Below are 17,795 nucleotides of genomic sequence, written 5' to 3' on the forward strand. Positions count from 1 at the left end.
GCTCACAAGGAACAAGTGCTTTGTCTCGTTTTGGTCTGGATTTCATATGACCAATTCACTTGCGTCTCCTATCTCTTCACCCACCTCTCCCAGGTGATAGATAAGCACTTCTTTATTTCCTGTATCAACTTTCTAAGATTTTGCTTCATTACTTTTGAGTTATGTGCTCCATTCACAATGGGATCTATGCTTTTATCTGGAATATTGGTAAGAAGTTGACCTGGGAAAAGAGTTCAGGCCCTTAGAGTCAGACAAGATTGCATCTTAAGCATTCCTTATGAATGAGGGTCTCTGCTGTGCTCAGAGCAGGGGTGTCATCAAACTTGCTCAGTAACCATCTGCCCATGTGGTTTTGCCCAACTATATTACTCAACTCTTTATGTGACTAGTGAGTGCAGGGTCAAAGTAAGGAGCACTTAAAAGTTACTCACTGGCTTCTTTCTCTTTCTCCAGCATCGCCAATAAACACAAAAACCAAAGTGTTTTGTCCAGTTGGGGGAAAAAAGAATACCCATGTGACTGTGTTGGACTCACCATGTACTAATTCTTCAGTAAAGCCTTCTGAGATCTTCCTAAACCCTGTGGACTCTACATATTATGAAATATTATTAGAATGCACCCATATAACATAGTAAATATATATTTGCTGTCAACAGTTTTAAAATTACTTCTATAAATTTGTTTTGATATTCTCAGTAGATGTCATTCATTATTGTAAAGTGAGACACTGTAACCTACAAATTGTTTTAAAATATAAAAAACAATCTGACAATTGACATCGATACAGTGTTTCTCTTTATTTATAACGTTTTAAAAAAATTGTTTTGAAATTGTTTTGGAAATCCTGTAATTAACAAATTTATTTTTAAGTTGTCTACATTTGCATAGCCTTTATATATACCAGAGGCCATAGACATTACTCCTGTGCTATGCAGTGGGCAACACAGACCTGTCTAGAGCAGAATTTTATTTCTGAGACCACAGTTATTTTTTTCACTATATATCATGCTACAGGAAATAATATAGCATTTTTGCAGAGGTGATCCAAACTTCTCCAGAGTTATTTTAGTTTTCATATTGAAATGATTTTTTAATAAGAAAAAAATACTTTTATAGTAAAGTTGATCAGTCTGTGCTAATCTTCTCTGTATTTCTGATCATTCCTTCTACTATGAAATCATTTATAACAGCTATCTTTTGCTGTTATAGTCTAGCACCTTGACACTCTATACCTGATGGTACTGGAACACATTCTTAGTGGTGCTCCTGGCATCTTATGTCTTCTTGGAAGCAGGCAGTTGGAGCAGAAACTTGGCTCCTAGACTTTTTTGAACATCCTCAGGCATCGAAATATATCTTGTTGTTCCCAGTTTTTAATCACTTGTATCCTTCTTCTAGATGCGAGAGGGGTTGGAAGGAGACTTTCTTTTTTTTTGTCTCACATATTTATTTCCTGTTCAATTAGTAGACATAAGTTGTGATAAAGCAGGGGACAGGCCTTTGTCTAGTATGAAAATAATGAAAAGGGCCTGCCTAGATACCCTATCCAGCTTTCTCTCTGTCCATCTGAAGGTGTTATTAGGAGAAGTACCACTTCCAATGTTTGATTTGATCCTGTGCTCCAATTCTTAAGGTGATCCTGCAGTGTAAAGACACTTGGGCAGCATTATCTTCCTAAAGACTATAGGACTAGGTTTTCTTGAGACAAAATACATAATGAGATGCCTCATGATTACACCCTTTTCTTAGATTTTCAATTTTCTTTGGACAAACTTCAACCCAGGAAATTTCAGTACATGGGAGCCTTCCTGAAATAATTTTCAAAGCGTAACAATTACTTATGCCATATGTTTTTAGAATGGTACAGACTAAAATATACTAATGATAGAATTTAGTATGTAAGCTGATAAAGCATAAGAAATTTTTACTAGAAGTACATTAGCAACATCTATACATGACTAATCAAATCCATTAATTGCCTATGAAAACCAGTACCCTAGTTTCTACCCTGTTCATTTCTAATGATAGCTTTAGGGCCCCATGTGGCCTGTGATCCTATTAGCAGGGATGCTTAGACTGGAGCCTTGTTGCTGACACTTCCCAAAAGAATTATCTCAAAAGTGGTTTCTTTGCTCAAGATAGAGTCTTTGGGGACAAACTTTTCTACTATTGTTTTTAATGTTCTGTCCCTTAATGTATATTTAAAGCTCTCAATGTATTTTATAGCCAAAAATAATAATTACAAGTATTCCTCACTCTGCATATATTTGGTTCCTGAATTTTGGATGACAAGTGGTTTGGACGGTGGGAATTCAGACACTGAAGGATGCTTATGTATGACTTACCTATTAATGATCTACCCTGAAAATAAGAAAATGGATAATATTTGACCAATTCCAGTGGTCTAGAAATACTAACCTTCTTTCAAAGAGTCTGGCATTTGGAAAAGTGATAAATTGCATGCCTTGATCTCAGTTTATCTATTGCTGTCTTTGTGGGACTTTTTCTTCTTTGTGGTCTTATCTCAAAGCTGGCTTTGTTCTTTTGCTCAATGTAATAGCCAAATAATTACTGCTGATGTAATACTTTGCACACATGCACACACAAAGTATACATGTTCTGGTTTATATTCCTGGCTTTTTGCAGCAAATTTTACTTGGTGTGTGGTAAGCTTCTGGGACTTGGGATTTCAAAACCAAAGCCAATTGGATGTACCCTGCACAGCCATGGTGGGGGAAGAGATGTTCACATTCCTCCTCAGTAGAGGCAAGAGGGCTGTTTTTCATTCTGCAGCTTATCTTATTGTGTTAAAATATGTGAGGTTAATATGAGTTTAAAAACAGACTTACTTTGTATATTTGATTGAGTCTGCCTCTAGAAAGATTCAAAATGGGATAGGGAAGATGGGGGAAAATTGCTCTTTCAAGTTTTTATTTCAAATCAGGCAGTAAAATGAATAAAGACTTTTAGCTGCTACATAAAAAAATATGCACACAGACATGAATATTGAACACCTGCATGTGGGTTCTTAAAATGCTCAGTGAGTCAGCAGAAGAGAATTAAGGGCTCACTGTAAAGGCCATCAGTGTGGGGAGAATGGTTGCATTATCCTGATGGCTTTGGGAAGCACAACAGTCAAACTGGTCCTGAAGAAATAAAGGACAGGACACAGTAGATCTGGAAGAAAAGTCATAGACTTCTTGAAGTTGTCTAAGATCTTAAGCCATATCTTAGAGTGTGCACCTTGTTTATCTTAAGTTTCTCTTTAAAACTGCCCTCCAAGGCAGTCTTTCTGCTGTAAATATGTACTAAAGGTAATGATGACCTGTTTAAAAAGGGCATTCACTGGCTCTGTGAGCATTTCCCATGAAGCACTTGGGATCTGTTATCTGCTTTGGGTTGAAAGAGACTCTGGAAGAAAGGGAATGATAAGGAAATGAAATAGTCTGAGAGAAGACAGGGTTAGAGGGGAAGAGAAAAGGAGGAGAAGCAAGAATGAACACCACATGTGTAGAAACAGGGAGGAAGAAAGGGGAGAGCAAGACAGTGGAGTCCAAGCTGGGCATGAAAGAATGAGACGGGGCAGTGTATTTGAGGAAGCAAGAAAGACAACTGGAAAGAAAGACCTCTAAAGACAGAAAAAGAAAGTGACACAGGAAGTCTGTTTGAAACAGGCCACGCTCATTAAGCAGGCAGCCGGGAACACCCACTCGCCTATCAGTAGAACAGTGAAGAAATGGAGGGTGCGTGCACTCAGCTTCATCCTCTTGTTCCTCCTCTCATGTTCCATGAAGCAACCCAAAGCAATTTTCTGTGTTCCGCAAGTCATCTAAATGCATGCTACCATTCCCTTTGATTGTCTAGAGTGCAAACTGTCTTCCTCACTGACCCCATGGCATTGTGACCAATCAGTAAGATAATATCACAATCAATACAAGATAAACTCTTAGCAGGTCACGAATCCCCTGCTAACTGACTAACACAAGATAATGAGTAATGGAAGAGTGATGGCTTGGGTGTTCTATGTTGTTGTTGCTGTTGTTAGTGTTTGCTCTTTGCAAATTCTTGATGCAGTGCAGAAATAGAGTTTTGGCTTCTGAAAATCATTTAATCAGAGGATTCAAATGGCTGTGCAGGTGACTACAGAAAATCCTTACTAGAAGGTGAATCTACTATACATTGAGGCTGTCTTCTTTTTTTTTTTGGCTTGTAGGTAGAAGAACGGTCAAGGCTCAACCGGCAAAGTTCCCCTGCCATGCCTCACAAGGTTGCCAACAGGATATCTGACCCCAACCTGCCCCCAAGGTCGGAGTCCTTCAGCATTAGTGGAGTTCAGCCTGCTCGAACACCCCCCATGCTCAGACCAGTCGATCCCCAGGTACAGTCTTGCCTCCATTCCATCAGGCATTCCTATAAGGTACACAAGAAAACCTATTAAAAGCCTAGGGAATTGTAACATGGATTCAGGCATAGCGTCAAATTATTATCCTTAATATAGAATTTATAGTAATATAGGTGGCCCCATTGATTTTGAAGAGTAGAAGAAAAGGTGAGAAAGAAAAAAGCGTCACCCTTAAACTCGAGTCAACCACAAACTCACTTCTGTGTAAACTGGCCTCTCTGGAGACCCACAGGAGTTTCTGCAAGGTGAGAACAAGCATTCTTTTAGTTACAATTACCAAAACTAGAATTCATAGAAACTTCTGAAGTGTGTGTATATGTATACATTATATATTTTTTGTTTTCTTGGGACTTTGGCATGAGCCTGAAACTGAAAAAATTAAATAGACTTGGTTAAGTAAAATTACATCTTCTAAGGCAGTGGTTCTCAAAGTGTAATCACTGGACCAGCAGCATCAGCCATCACCCAGGAACTTGATAGAAATGCAGATTATGAGGCCCACTTCAGACCAGCTGATCAGCAACTCTAGGGGTGGTGGAGGCCAGGCAGTCTGTAATTTCACAAGCCCTCTAAGTGATTCTAATGTACTTTAGAGTTTGAGAACAATTATTTAAAACTATAGGGTAAAGAAAAAAGATTACTCTACTTTTAGGGAAGGAGTTGGTTTCTGGAAGTTTTTTTTTTGTTTTTTGTTTTTTGTTTTTGAGACAGAGTCTTGGTCTATCTCCCAGGCTGGAGTGCAGTGGCCCAATCTCAGCTCACTGCAACCTCCGCCTCCCAGGTTCAAGTGATGCTTCTGCCTGAGCCTCCCAAGTAGCTGGGACCACAGGTGTCCGCCACCACGCCTGGCTAATTTTTGTATTTTTAGTAGAGACAGGGTTGAACTCCTGACCTTGTGATCTGCCTGCCTCGGCCTCAAAAAGTGCTGGGATTACAGGTGTGAGCCACCGCGCCCAGCCGGTTTCTGGAAGTTCTACGGGACTTTTATATATGCTAAAAATGAAATATGAAGTGAAATAGATTAAGGAATTCCATGAAAAATAAAGATAATATAGTTTCTTCTGCCAAATGTCTTAAATTTCTTCCAGGCATCCACCTGTGTTAAGACTTCCACGAAAAATTTAAGGTCACCTTTGAAATATGTAATGCTGTTTGAACTGGAGTTTAAAAGAGTCGTGATAAAATCAAGTATTCTTTAAGTTTGCCTTTAGTAAAGTCCAGGATTTTTCAGCACCAGCCAGCTTGGCCTATCTTCCTCTTGGCTGTTTTTAATTTGTATGTAATTCCTTCATGCCTAACGCTCAAAAAGATATATATTTTTTTAACAGGAATTTCTATTTTAATGTACAGATATCCTCTTTTAAACCCCCTAGCTTTGACCTTGGAAGGTACTTTGGCCTTTAAAGGGGAGAAGAGAGAGAAAATGTAACCAGAGAGTGAACATGTAGCTATTTTGTGACAGTTGATTCACTTACGCATTCTTCAGGCGCTTCAGTTCGGGGGTTGTGTGGTGTGTCTTTTTTATTTTTTATTTTTTTGGCTCTTTTAAAGGGGGTTTGTGTTTTATACTTGATATTTTTTTAAAGGGGCTTTGTTTTAATATTATTATTTAATATATTTAATGATATTTAACATTAATATATATCCGGTAGATTCTCTTCTGGTCGAAGCTTAATGTTCAGCTAAACTGAGCTTTGAGGATTTCCTCTGAGCTGTCATTAGTAACATTCCAGCACTTAAATTTCAAACCAAAGAGGAGTTGACAGGTCCTTGCACAAAAGAGATATTGCACTAATGTTTGTTGAATTAACAGTTTAATTTAGAAGGCACTCTAGATGTTTTCCCAACCAGGATTTATGGGACACCTTCCCCAAGCCAGGCACAGAGCTAGCCTAGGGGATATGATGCGGAGCATGACAGACATAGCTCCTGTCTCCAGGGAGCTCACCTTCATGAATAGGAGACACACTTAGATAAGCACTAACTATGAGGTGTGAGCAGTGCTATGGCAAAGTGGTGCCCTGCACTCTGGATTTTAATGATTTGTCTTTAAGAGCCACAGTTTCGCTGAAAGACTGCCTGTCTTCCCTGCGTGAACAGTATCACCACATGCCCAGTTGAGCCAGTTGAGATACCTAACTCAAAAAGTTACATCCTGGTGTCAAGAGATAATATGACAGCATAGATGGTAAGAGTCAGCACAGCAGAAAGTAGAATATCATAGAGGTTAGGTTTATGGGCTATGGGTGTAGAATGCCTGGGTTCCAGTCCATGCTCCAGCAGGTGTTATCTGTGCAATCTAGGGTATTGCTTAACCTCTCTACACCTTACATTGCTCGGTGTAAAATGAGGGAAATGATTGTGTCCACCTCAGGATGGACTCAGTGAGTTCGTAACAAGTAAGATATTTAGAGCAGTTTTTGTTTTACAGAGCAACACTCTCTAACGTAAAAGTTAGGGGTTTTAAAGGAGGAAGTTCATAATATTAGCAGAGAAGTGCTTATAAAATATATTGCATTGCTGGTCAGTAAATATTCACTAAATATACAGTAGTTATTGTTATTTCTTCACTTATTCCACTGACTTAGCATTCCCAAGTAAATCATTTAACTTTGTGCCAGCCCTACATATCGTTCCAATGGAAAATTTTGAAGAGATGCTAAAAACACATGCTATATATAGTTGTGATAGACTCTCTATAGTCCAATTTTTGTGCCCTTGAACTTTTTTTTTTTCCTTCAGCTGACTGAGGTACTGGCTGATCTGCCTTTTCTTCTAATCGTGCTGTTTTCATGTTGTTTTGATGCTTAGATCCCACATCTGGTAGCTGTAAAATCCCAGGGACCTGCCTTGACTGCCTCCCAGTCAGTGCACGAGCAGCCCACAAAGGGCCTCTCTGGGTTTCAGGAGGCTCTGAACGTGACCTCTCACCGCGTGGAGATGCCACGCCAGAACTCAGATCCCACCTCTGAAAACCCTCCTCTCCCCACTCGCATTGAAAAGTTTGACCGAAGCTCTTGGTTACGACAGGAAGAAGACATTCCACCAAAGGTAGTATTTACTGGGGTGTTTTGTTTAATCATGAGCATCACTGATGGTTATTATTACGACTATTCCAGACCTTTCGTAGTAGTGGAGAATGTGATCATGCCAAAGCACTTTCCCTTCTCATGTTTGTTTTGGTCCCTCTTCATTCCCTGGCTACGACTTGGATTGTCATTTACCATGTCTGACCTTTATTTCCCCCACAAGAAAACTGAAGTGAGGTAGATTGAAGCACAGATCCTACATCCAAAGTTAGAACTCTCAACCCCAAGTATTCCAAACTGTTATTTTGCTGTCCATATTAACAAATGAAGTAATGGATAGTTCATTGATGACTGAATCTACATCAAGACAATTGAAAACTTCCAGATAAAAAGTAGAAAATTCATGTATTCCTATTTTTAACAACACAAAAGTGAAGCCAGATTTCAGGGGTTCAGAAGATAGTGTTGTTCTTAGGATATTTTAGTTGGCCCCATTTTAAGGAAAGCTCTTTCTAGGCCAAGTCGTAATTTATTTCCATCTTTAATTAACTACTGAGGAAAAACTTTAGGGTAAAATGACCAGCCATTCCACTGGACAGAACAACCCCAAGTCTGGGTTCTTTGTTTTCCTCTACCAAGTCATCACTCATTCCAAGAAATGTTCTAGAATGTGGCTGTCTGCATCTAGCTACAAACAACCTGGAAGTATTTCAAAATACTAGAGACATTTTTTGCATCAGATTTTTCCTGATTCAGGAATCCCCCTTTTCCTGAGCTTAGCATAGAGGCTGTGACAAGTGGAATGTTCCACAATTTGCAGAAAATGCCACTGTTAATTCCAGAAGAAAAAGAAACTTCTACTGAATGATTTACAAATACATTTTTTCATCTTCCTCTTAAAAGGATATTATAACAAGAGTCCCATTATTTTGAAGATAAAAATAGCTGATAATTTTTTGAGATTCTTTGTGGTAGCAGAAATGTCATCAGAAAAAAAAAAGGTAAATAGGGAGCAAAAGTCAGTATAAAAAAATAAGGTGGGCAAAGGAGCAGACACAATAGATGGAAAAGTGGAAAACTGAATTTATTGGTTCCACTCTCTAAAAATATGCAGGCACACATGCATGAAGCTGAAAGAAAATTTTAGATGAATTCAAAACTTAGGTTTAAGAATATGTTAGGCTCTTTTGTCTCTACAACTATTTATATTTACGGTAAGGAAAAGAAAAAATAGTAATAGTAATAGTAATATTTAATTTGAACAAGTGGTAGCATTGATTTGGTCATTCTGCTTTACTGCACTGACTCATCTTGATGTTAAAATGAATAAAAATTAAATTTTCAAAACAAAGGATGACACTTTACACTGAAAGTAATTTTCTATACTAGGATTCATATGATTCTTTTAAATAATGAACTCCTTTAGTAGACTTAAAATATTTAATTTCATTTTTTAAATGTCTGTTTTATAAATTGGGACATACTTCAATTCTACCTTAGGTTGCTTCCAGATAAGATAATACATTTTCCTCCAGTCTTACTGGTATTTACACAGCCTTTTTGAAGATCCTTCCAGTATTTTCAGTATTAATTCTGCTTTGTATTATGTTCTATTATGTTCACTCATTGACCAAAACACAGTGCTTTTGGTTTTTGGTTTTAGTACGTAATTGCAAATCAAGTAGAAAGTAGAAACATTCAGGATCTATTGTGGTAGGTTCTCTGAGCTCACTAACATATGACTTACATCCTAAGCTCTATCCTGATATTCTAGTTTCTCACCAGATTTCATGATTTCCTTATCTGTTTATTGTGATGTAAGCTAAAAATGGAACTTGCTTCATCTGGGTGGCTCTTAGCTGATGCAACTTCCAATGAGTTAATGATACCCTAAAGAGATTCCTGGTATTTACCACTTTTGCCCAACCAAGAGAGGTCAGTTATTTTTAGCTCAGTGTATCAAAATTAGTAGCTTTACCTATCTTTAAATTTGTTTTTAAGATTGAAGATGACCCTCTTTAATGGTTCCCGAATTTGCTCATTGTTTTTTGCCAGTAGACCTTTGTTTGATTTTGTTTAGGGAGTTTAATATTTCTTTGAGGAATGAATGAAAGATAGTTCTTTACTGTTTCAGATAGTTTCTGTGGCTTGTGGCAAATCATTGGAAAGAAGGATTTTCTGACAATAGGCTATGGAAGCTACTTTATGGAAACTATTTCTGAATTCTGGTTTCTTCCAGGTGCCTCAAAGAACAACTTCTATATCCCCAGCATTAGCCAGAAAGAATTCTCCTGGGAATGGTAGTGCTCTGGGACCCAGACTAGGATCTCAACCCATCAGAGCAAGGTAAGGAAGGAAGGTGGTTAAGGTAAAAGAAAAAACTCCTACCCACCATTGTCATTATTGCTGTCCTAGAAATGTCTGTGTTCTTTTTTCACTTCAGAGGCATGTTGACTTTCCATGTGCACTATAAATGTTGATGGTCCAGAACACATGCCTTTTATTTCTTCAGTAGCTTTTCAGAGAAATCAGTATTCAGTGGGGGGCTCATGAATTAATGGGGCAACCCAGAAACCAATCAGATGTACCTTCGCTGACAGGTTTTAAAATCTGAGAGTAAAATTGCAAATATCAATCTAGTTGCAGTGCCCTAAACCATTACTTCAGAGACCACTTTATAGAGTCAACAGAACAAAATGACCTGTTATGGCCTCTTTCAAGGTGATTTTTAGCATCAGTTCAAGAAACATGCCCTGGAAACCACTGAGACATTACAAAGCAATTACCACGGAAATAGTGACCATCTTCAGAGCTTCTCTAGCTTGGCAGTTATAGAAGAACTAGCTCTTATGAGGAAGTTGCCTCTTTGGCATTACGAATGTCACTGAGATACAGTTATGCTTCCACTCTTGCTGTGTTCTCCTTCGAGAATTTCCTATCAATAATGCACATTCCTATAGTCAGGAAGTTGCATCCACTTCCACTGGTTGGTGTAGAGGTCTCAAGAAGCTGGAAAGTAAATAGTATCTTTACAGTGTCTGAACAGATTTTTTGTGGTAACAGATGCTGTTTGCTGTTATAGTTCATCAAGCTTCCCTCAGATTTTTCATGATGAATACATCACTTTTTAGGATCAACTGAAATAGCAAATGGCCTCTGCTGAGGCTATAAAAAGGATGTGATTGGGCAGGCTGTTTTCTTCTTCATTGTGTTCATAATAAAAGGACCCTCCTTTGCTAGTAAGAGAGAATGACTGGAAATGAAGCTTATGATTACATGCACATACTTTAAAATATGGAATGCTTTTAAAGCTTTAATTTTCCTCTTCAAGTGAAAAGCCTTAGGGAAGGTGTCAGCCCAGCAATAACATGAAACTATACTAAGAACACGAATCCCTTTAGGACAAAGATGCTAGCCCATTCTGTGTGGAATTACCAATTGCAAGAGGCTCTGAATGAGCCATTTTTTTCCAGTGACTTGTCAGATTCACACTGAGCTCGCGTTGCTAAGCAGCTAAGCAGCACTGAGGAAGACTAGAGCCACTGTGACCAGGCAGCCAAAGGCACGTTAGTGCTGGATTGCCAGCCTGAACTTTATCAGTGCCCCTCTTCAAGCAGTGATAAATCCCCAATTATCAGTGCTGCTGCTTCCTTTGAACCCTGCCCCTGGGGCTCTGTTCATTGGATCAGTTGCTTAGAATTTTAGTTTCTTTAGATCAAGTATTATTTCAACTTTAAGTATTTTTCCTTCTGTCAACCAAAAAGAGAGAAAATTACCATTGTATAGTCAAATAAAAAGCCGTTTTCATTCCCTCTGAAGTGCTATTTTAATGACATTAAGGCCTAAGGTAATTGGTATTTGATGGTCAGTGGCTTACAAAATAATGAGCCTTTCCTCTTGGAGCCACTTGCATATTATACTTCATCCAAAGAATGCTGACTTTGTGAGAGACAGCTAACATTTTTCTACTTAGAGAGGAAGGGATGAAGTGAGCTAAGAGGTCATAGTTACTCACCTACAATGAAAGTCAGAGATTGGGGGTCGGGGGTGAAGAAACCTCTTCTTTGCATGTAGGACAGTCCTATAGAACACCCCTTTTTATGCTATCATGTATCTCCATGTGACCAACATTTAAGATGTAAATCAGATTTGCGGCTCTAGATTGGATTGCATGTTTAAAAGCTTCACGATTTGGTTTATTTACTGTGAGAGCCATATCTTTAGTTCACCTTTGCTGCACAATATAATCACAAGTTGAGTGACCTGAAAAAATAACAGTTTAATATTTCTCACGATGCTGTGGGTTGCCTAAGGAGTGATGCTGCTCTCACCTGGGCTCACTCTTGCAGTTGCACTGAGCGGATGGGTCCGCTGCACCTCTTGCTCCACGTGGTCTTTCATTCTGGGCTTCTTTACCCTTTCGTGACCTCAGAAGAGCATTTCAAGAGAGAAAGTTCCAATGCACAAATACTTTTGAAGCCTTTGCTTGCATCATCATTGCTGATAACCCGTTAGCCATCACAAGTCACTTGGCTAAGCCCTGAGTCAGTATGGAAAGGAACTCCACCGGGGCAGGGACACTGGGAGATGTGATTTGCCAGGGGCCATTACTGTGACACAGACCTCTCCTACTGTCTGCTGGTCCTAATGAAGTCCTTATAGTTCTTTTCGTGCCATTTGTCAGATGACCACCCATCCATATAGTCTCTTTAACAGGTGTTGCTTTTAAATAACCTGTCCTTTACAGTGCTTCTACACTTTCCTGTACTTGGTCAATATTCTGTTTTTCCTCCTAGTCTTTTCTTTGAAGTGATTCCCAAGGGTGACTAGAAAATTAGCAAAGTTAAAATGGATTCCAGTAAAAATTACACAGCTAATAAAGGACAGATTCAGGATGTCTTGTTCCTATCATTTTTTAATTCATTTGCTAAATTCAGCAAATACATACTGAAGCTGCATGTGGCCCTGGGACCCAGTGACTCAAACCAAAACTGCCTGACTCTAGGGCCAAGGGGTCATAATATACCTGCTGCTCTTTGGGACTGCGGGTACCAGTAGGGGCAAAATTGTATTTCTTGCGTCACTTTCTTATTTTGCTTTGAAGTAAATATGTGAATTCACTAAAAGAGGCAGACCTGTCTCTTCTGTGGCAAACTTAGGGACCATACGTTTAAGGTAACATGTCTCAACCCAAAAGGAACCTGGACCCCCAAGTCACCACTTAGAGAACCATCAAAGGAGATCTTAGAGAACCATTAAAGGAGACCAGTTCTACCTGTGTATATTATGATGTGACTGAGAAATAAACCACTGTTGTGCTAAATCAATTTTTAAAACAAAGAAAAACAAGGCAGAGCCTAATGGTTAAGAAGCTCAGTTTTTGCTTCCTGCACTTAGTAGTAATGAACTCAAGTTACTAGGTGCAAGATGTTTTATAGTAACTGCAGAATGTGTGATGTTTTTTGATAATTTGGGACACAATATGTTTAAATCAGTAAACTACTTAGTACCCTGAAGAGAAGACTCTTGAATTAAAATCATCAGTATGCAAGGGTGTACCTGTAACTTGAGGACAAAAATAAAGCTTTTACTATTTTGAATATCATTCCTTCTCCCCAAAATAACTCCCTATTATGTCACTCTTCCACCGTTGGTAGGCACCATACCAAATCCAAAGAGCCCTATGGAGAATTTTTATTTTATTTTATTTTATTTTATTTTTTTGATACGGAGTCTCACTCTGTTACCCAGGCTGGAGTGCAGTGGCGTGATCTCGGCTCACTGCAACCTCCACTTCCCAGGTTCAGGCGATTCTTCTGCCTCAGCCTCCCAAGTAGCTGGGACTACAGGCACCTGCCACCACGCCCAGCTAATTTTTTGTATTTTTAGTAGAGATGGGGTTTCACCATGTTAGCCAGGATGATCTCGATCTCCTGACTCTGTGATCTGCTGGCCTTCGGCCTCCCAAAGTGCTGGGATTACAGGTGTGAGCCACCGCACCCCGCCAGAGAACATATTTTTAACTATATACATTATTGAGCAGGTACAGCTGTGCGGGCATCAGTTGGTCAAAAAAGTGTTAGTGGGCAATGCCTGCAGTTCCCTGCCTTCTGCCTGATTCAGGGCAATTTATTATTTTATTTCTGTATTTAATGAACACACATACACATACATCTCATATATACGTATTTACTAATTTAAACAGTATAACAACTCTGTGAGGTGTTGACTATAATCACCATCATTTTACAGAAGGAGAAATTGAAATTAACATGTGTCCAAAGTGACAAAAGTAGTAAGTGGTAGAGCCAAGATTTGAGCTCTGATAGCCTTGCACCAAAGTCTACATTCTTGAGCACCATTCTGTGCTAATTTGTTTGGCACAGCTTGGGTGCAGCTTGCTTTGCTGTCTCATTTTCCCAAGGCAAAAGAGCCCCTGATTTGTTGACTGACACAGCACCATTTTGTCCCCACCTTTCTCACCATGTGCTTTAGTGAGTCTGTTAACACCTCCTCTTGATCTTATTGGTATTTTACCCTTATGTTGCGATATTTACTACCTTTTCAAAGTTGTTGTCCCATGAGACCCATTTATATTGCAAACACTTCCCTTCTGGAGCTAGAACTAGTGTCATCACATGCTTTTGATAGTTCCCTTCCTAGATGGCTAAAGTCTGGGAGATAACACAGTCACCCTGACCCCATGCAACTGTTCCTTGTCCTTCCTTCTCATGCATATGTAGCTGAGAATTGCTCAGACTGCAATATCAATAGGCAATTCTCACCTGCTATGTAAACTCACAAATGCCTTATGCTGTGAAGGTGATCAGTGAAGTTCAAATCAAAATTTGATTTGACCGTTTTAAAATACTATTTTTAAAAATCAGCCACTTTCATACTTAACATTGTATATGTATTCTTTTTAAAGCAAATTAAAATTTCATCAATTACATTCTGAATATGAAAAGATTCAAATTAAGACAAAAATACCCAGTCCAACCCAATGACTAAATGATTAATTTCAAAAACTAATTCTGTGTCCCATCCCAAACTTATTTTCTTATGGCTCATTTTTTCTCATTGGCTGTGTCATCAAAGAACAAAATAAAGTGAAATTTGGCAGTCAGCCAGTTAATTAAAGACTTGGCCCAAGTATTTGGGCCACAAAATTACTTTGTAATCCCAATTTTCTGTTTTGACTTTTTATGATTCAACTGAATGGAATAATTGCCACATTTTCACTTTACTGTGAGTTTTATAGACCTAGCAGCATTATCTGCAGGATGGTAAATGCCTGAACTAAAAGTTAGCATTTAAAGAAATCCATTTGGATGTTTTCAGGCTTTTACACATTCGGATCTGAATAGGCTCGGTTCAGATGTGAACAAGGGATATCTCTTATTTCATGGGATTCTTCTGAAATTGATCCTCTTAAGAGCATTTGTCTCAGACCTCACAGCCCCAAGGCCAGATCATTTAATACATAATAAAGGAGAGAAAAATGTGAACAGCATGACATTTTCTCAAACTACTCATGTTTTACCAAAGGAAAAGGTAGAAAAGGCATTGTAAAGTTTTCCTTATTTCTATGTGTGGTAACATAGAGACTAAATACTTCTTTCAGTCTCCAGCAGCAAAAATAGCAACCGATTAAGATCAGCACCCACACTGGTTAGCTCTGGTGAGGAGAACTTGTACTAATGAGACCCTGGTCAGGGATTTAATGCCCATGGGATCCAATTAGCTTCACACAGGAAGAGACTCTGAGCCCAGTGGGGATGTAGGCTTATCCCAGCTGCTTCTGCTAATGCCCATGCTCCTTTTCACACGGGACATCCCTGCCCAGGCCTCATCATCTGACTTGGCAGCAGCCTCCTAAACTGGTCTGCCTGCCTCTCTCCTGGTCAGTCGTTCATGTGTACCATGGGAGATACACATTCTCCTCTAGGCTTTAAAGGCTATTGTTATACAACTCGTCCTTTTCCTCTGATCACTCCACTCTCCCAGTGTTTCCTAACACAGATTTGGCACTTGATTTGACCAGTGTCCTCTCTGCACCCACATGAATCAGGAAAAACAACCCAGCCTTGTGTCTGCTCTGACTGTTCCCCAGCCTTCCTGCTGCAACCCCGGTCAAGTTCTTTCTCCTTCATAATACTGCCGTCGACCAATTCCAGTCTGCACTAATTGTTCCCCAAACGCCAACAATACTTAGTCTCTTTCACACACAACATACAGTTTTGCCATGCTCCCTATTGTCTCCTCTGCATGAATCTCATCTCCATGATTATGTTGTAACTTGACTATATGCCCTGTAGCCCATGCTTCTCCTCCATCCCTCATCCCGGTCCAGTAAGTTTCACAAAAGTGGTGCTTAACACAAAGGTTTTGGCTAAATAATCAAAGGAGTGCTACATTAGAACAAGTAGCTCTATTCTGCTACCACACCACAACCACCAGGGAAGAAAACTCAGAGCATTTATCACCAGCTACCCTCCTCTCAAGAGATTTTTTTTATCTTTTTGTAATACAAAGAACATTGCCGTTCCACAAAATGAGAGCAACTCCAAGAAACCTTAACATGCTCATCATTCTTAAATCTGTAATATAGTTGGTGAGCAGTACATTTTTTAGAGCAAATATTTTTGGATTTAATTATGCATAATAATTTTTGACCACTATTGTTTAATAAAAGAGGGTAGCGTGGAAGAATTTGCTATTTGGGAATTAAAAGAGATGAGATTGTTTCTTTATTTTAAAAAATGAAAAATTTGAAATGTAGATTATTTCAGAAGTATTACACATTTATCATTTTAGACATTTTCTAAATGAAGGGTATTTCCAGTATGGAGCTGAATCTATTTTAGTCAATTAGATATAAACAATTGTCATAAAAATAGTTACTTCACAAAGGAGTGCCATTAAAATATCAAGAATTTTGGAAGTTTTTCTTAAGTTTACAAGTGATCACTCTGCAACTGATTTTACAGTTAAGTTGACTTAGCAACCCCTTTACCACAAGAGTTTCAAAGATAATATTGTTAGGGTCTACATTTATATGATCAAATTAATGAATCATGAGAACATATTTATTTTTACATGTTTTCTGCTGCGTTTTCCCACAGTCACTATCTATTTCTACTCAATCAAATGTTTTTGACAGATACATTACCACAAAGCAAGATTCTTGAGTTTTTAGAAAGAAATTAATTTGGTTTAATTGCTGCTTATAAAGTTGCCATTGTGACTGGGTTATTGGTAGACTAAACTAACAGTGTCTCAAAGGAAGGGGTCATATCCAAATGTATGGGAGAAATGTCTAACATCCAACACAGTACAGAGTACCTGATACATACTTGGTACTCTTAAACTGGGCAAAGTGAAAGCATAAAATTACATTTTAATGTAATATCTCACAGCATTAAAACCATAGCTGTATGGTAACTGTTAACAAATTCTGTTTGGGGAACTGAAGATGTTAGAAACAGAGAGGAAGCTGACATCAGATGTTTCTCTTCTCAGCATCTGGGTGGCAACAGATTTGAGCTCTGAGTTTCAGGTCTCCCTAAATTATCCATGCCCAGCATTGTGTAAATCTAACAGAAAAATAAAAAAGCCTATGAGTTATAAACTTTAAAGGAAAAGATTTATAGAAGCCTTGAGAATGCTGCTTTTTAAAAAAAAAAAAAAAAATCATAAAATCCTCAGCAACTGCCTCCCACTACCACTGCTTAGATGTCCCCTCTTTCGGTACAGCTTTCCTCATGGCCAAAATTGGCCTAGGTGGTCCTGTCTCATGCTTCCATATGGCTCTGTGCTCACCACAGGCAAAGCATGTTGAAATGGGCTGTGTGTATCCAGCTAAGCTCACAGAGGGCATAAGCTGTGTCTTGTTCGTTATCATATCTCGAATGCCTGACCCAGTGCCTAGTATAGAGTAACTGAGTGAATGAATACTGCTTTTTTGGTGGCAGTAAAGATATGAAGACAAATATAGTAATATATTTTTTAAATGGGGGTAGTAGCCTACCAACAAATTTCGTCTTGAATTAGCCTTTTTTTTTTTTTTTTTGAGACAGAGTCTTCCTCTGTCTCCCAGGCTGCAGTGGCACGATCTCGGCTCACTGCAAGCTCCACCTCCCAGGTTCACGCCATCCTCCTGCCTCAGCCTCCCGAGCAGCTGGGACTACAGGCGCCTGCCACCACGCCCGACTGATTTTTTTGTATTTTTAGTAGAGACGGGGTTTCACCATGTTAGCCAGGATGGTCTCGATCTCCTGATCTCGTGATCTGCCTGCCTCAGCCTCCCAAAGTGCTGGGATTACAGGCGTGAGCCACCGTGCCTGGCCAAATTAGCATTTTAT

General features: G+C 39.0%; 1 protein-coding gene across 8 annotated transcripts in view; it reads left to right on the forward strand.

Moving 5' to 3' along the window:
* Positions 1 to 17,795, forward strand: part of TNIK (TRAF2 and NCK interacting kinase) — a 396,954-nt gene that overhangs the window by 326,583 nt on the left and 52,576 nt on the right. For 4 of the 8 annotated variants that reach the window (XM_025376200.1, XM_025376201.1, XM_025376202.1 and 1 more), the window contains 3 exons: positions 4,214 to 4,378; positions 7,214 to 7,453; positions 9,671 to 9,777. In XM_025376200.1, coding sequence (XP_025231985.1) covers positions 4,214 to 4,378; positions 7,214 to 7,453; positions 9,671 to 9,777 — 512 coding nt within the window. The remainder of the gene's footprint in view (positions 1 to 4,213; positions 4,379 to 7,213; positions 7,454 to 9,670; positions 9,778 to 17,795) is intronic. The other 4 variants (XM_025376204.1, XM_025376205.1, XM_025376206.1 and 1 more) reach the window with 1 other exon arrangement.

The sequence above is a fragment of the Theropithecus gelada genome, chromosome 2 (genome assembly GCF_003255815.1).
Source record: "Theropithecus gelada isolate Dixy chromosome 2, Tgel_1.0, whole genome shotgun sequence".
NCBI classification, from domain to species: Eukaryota; Metazoa; Chordata; class Mammalia; order Primates; family Cercopithecidae; genus Theropithecus; species Theropithecus gelada.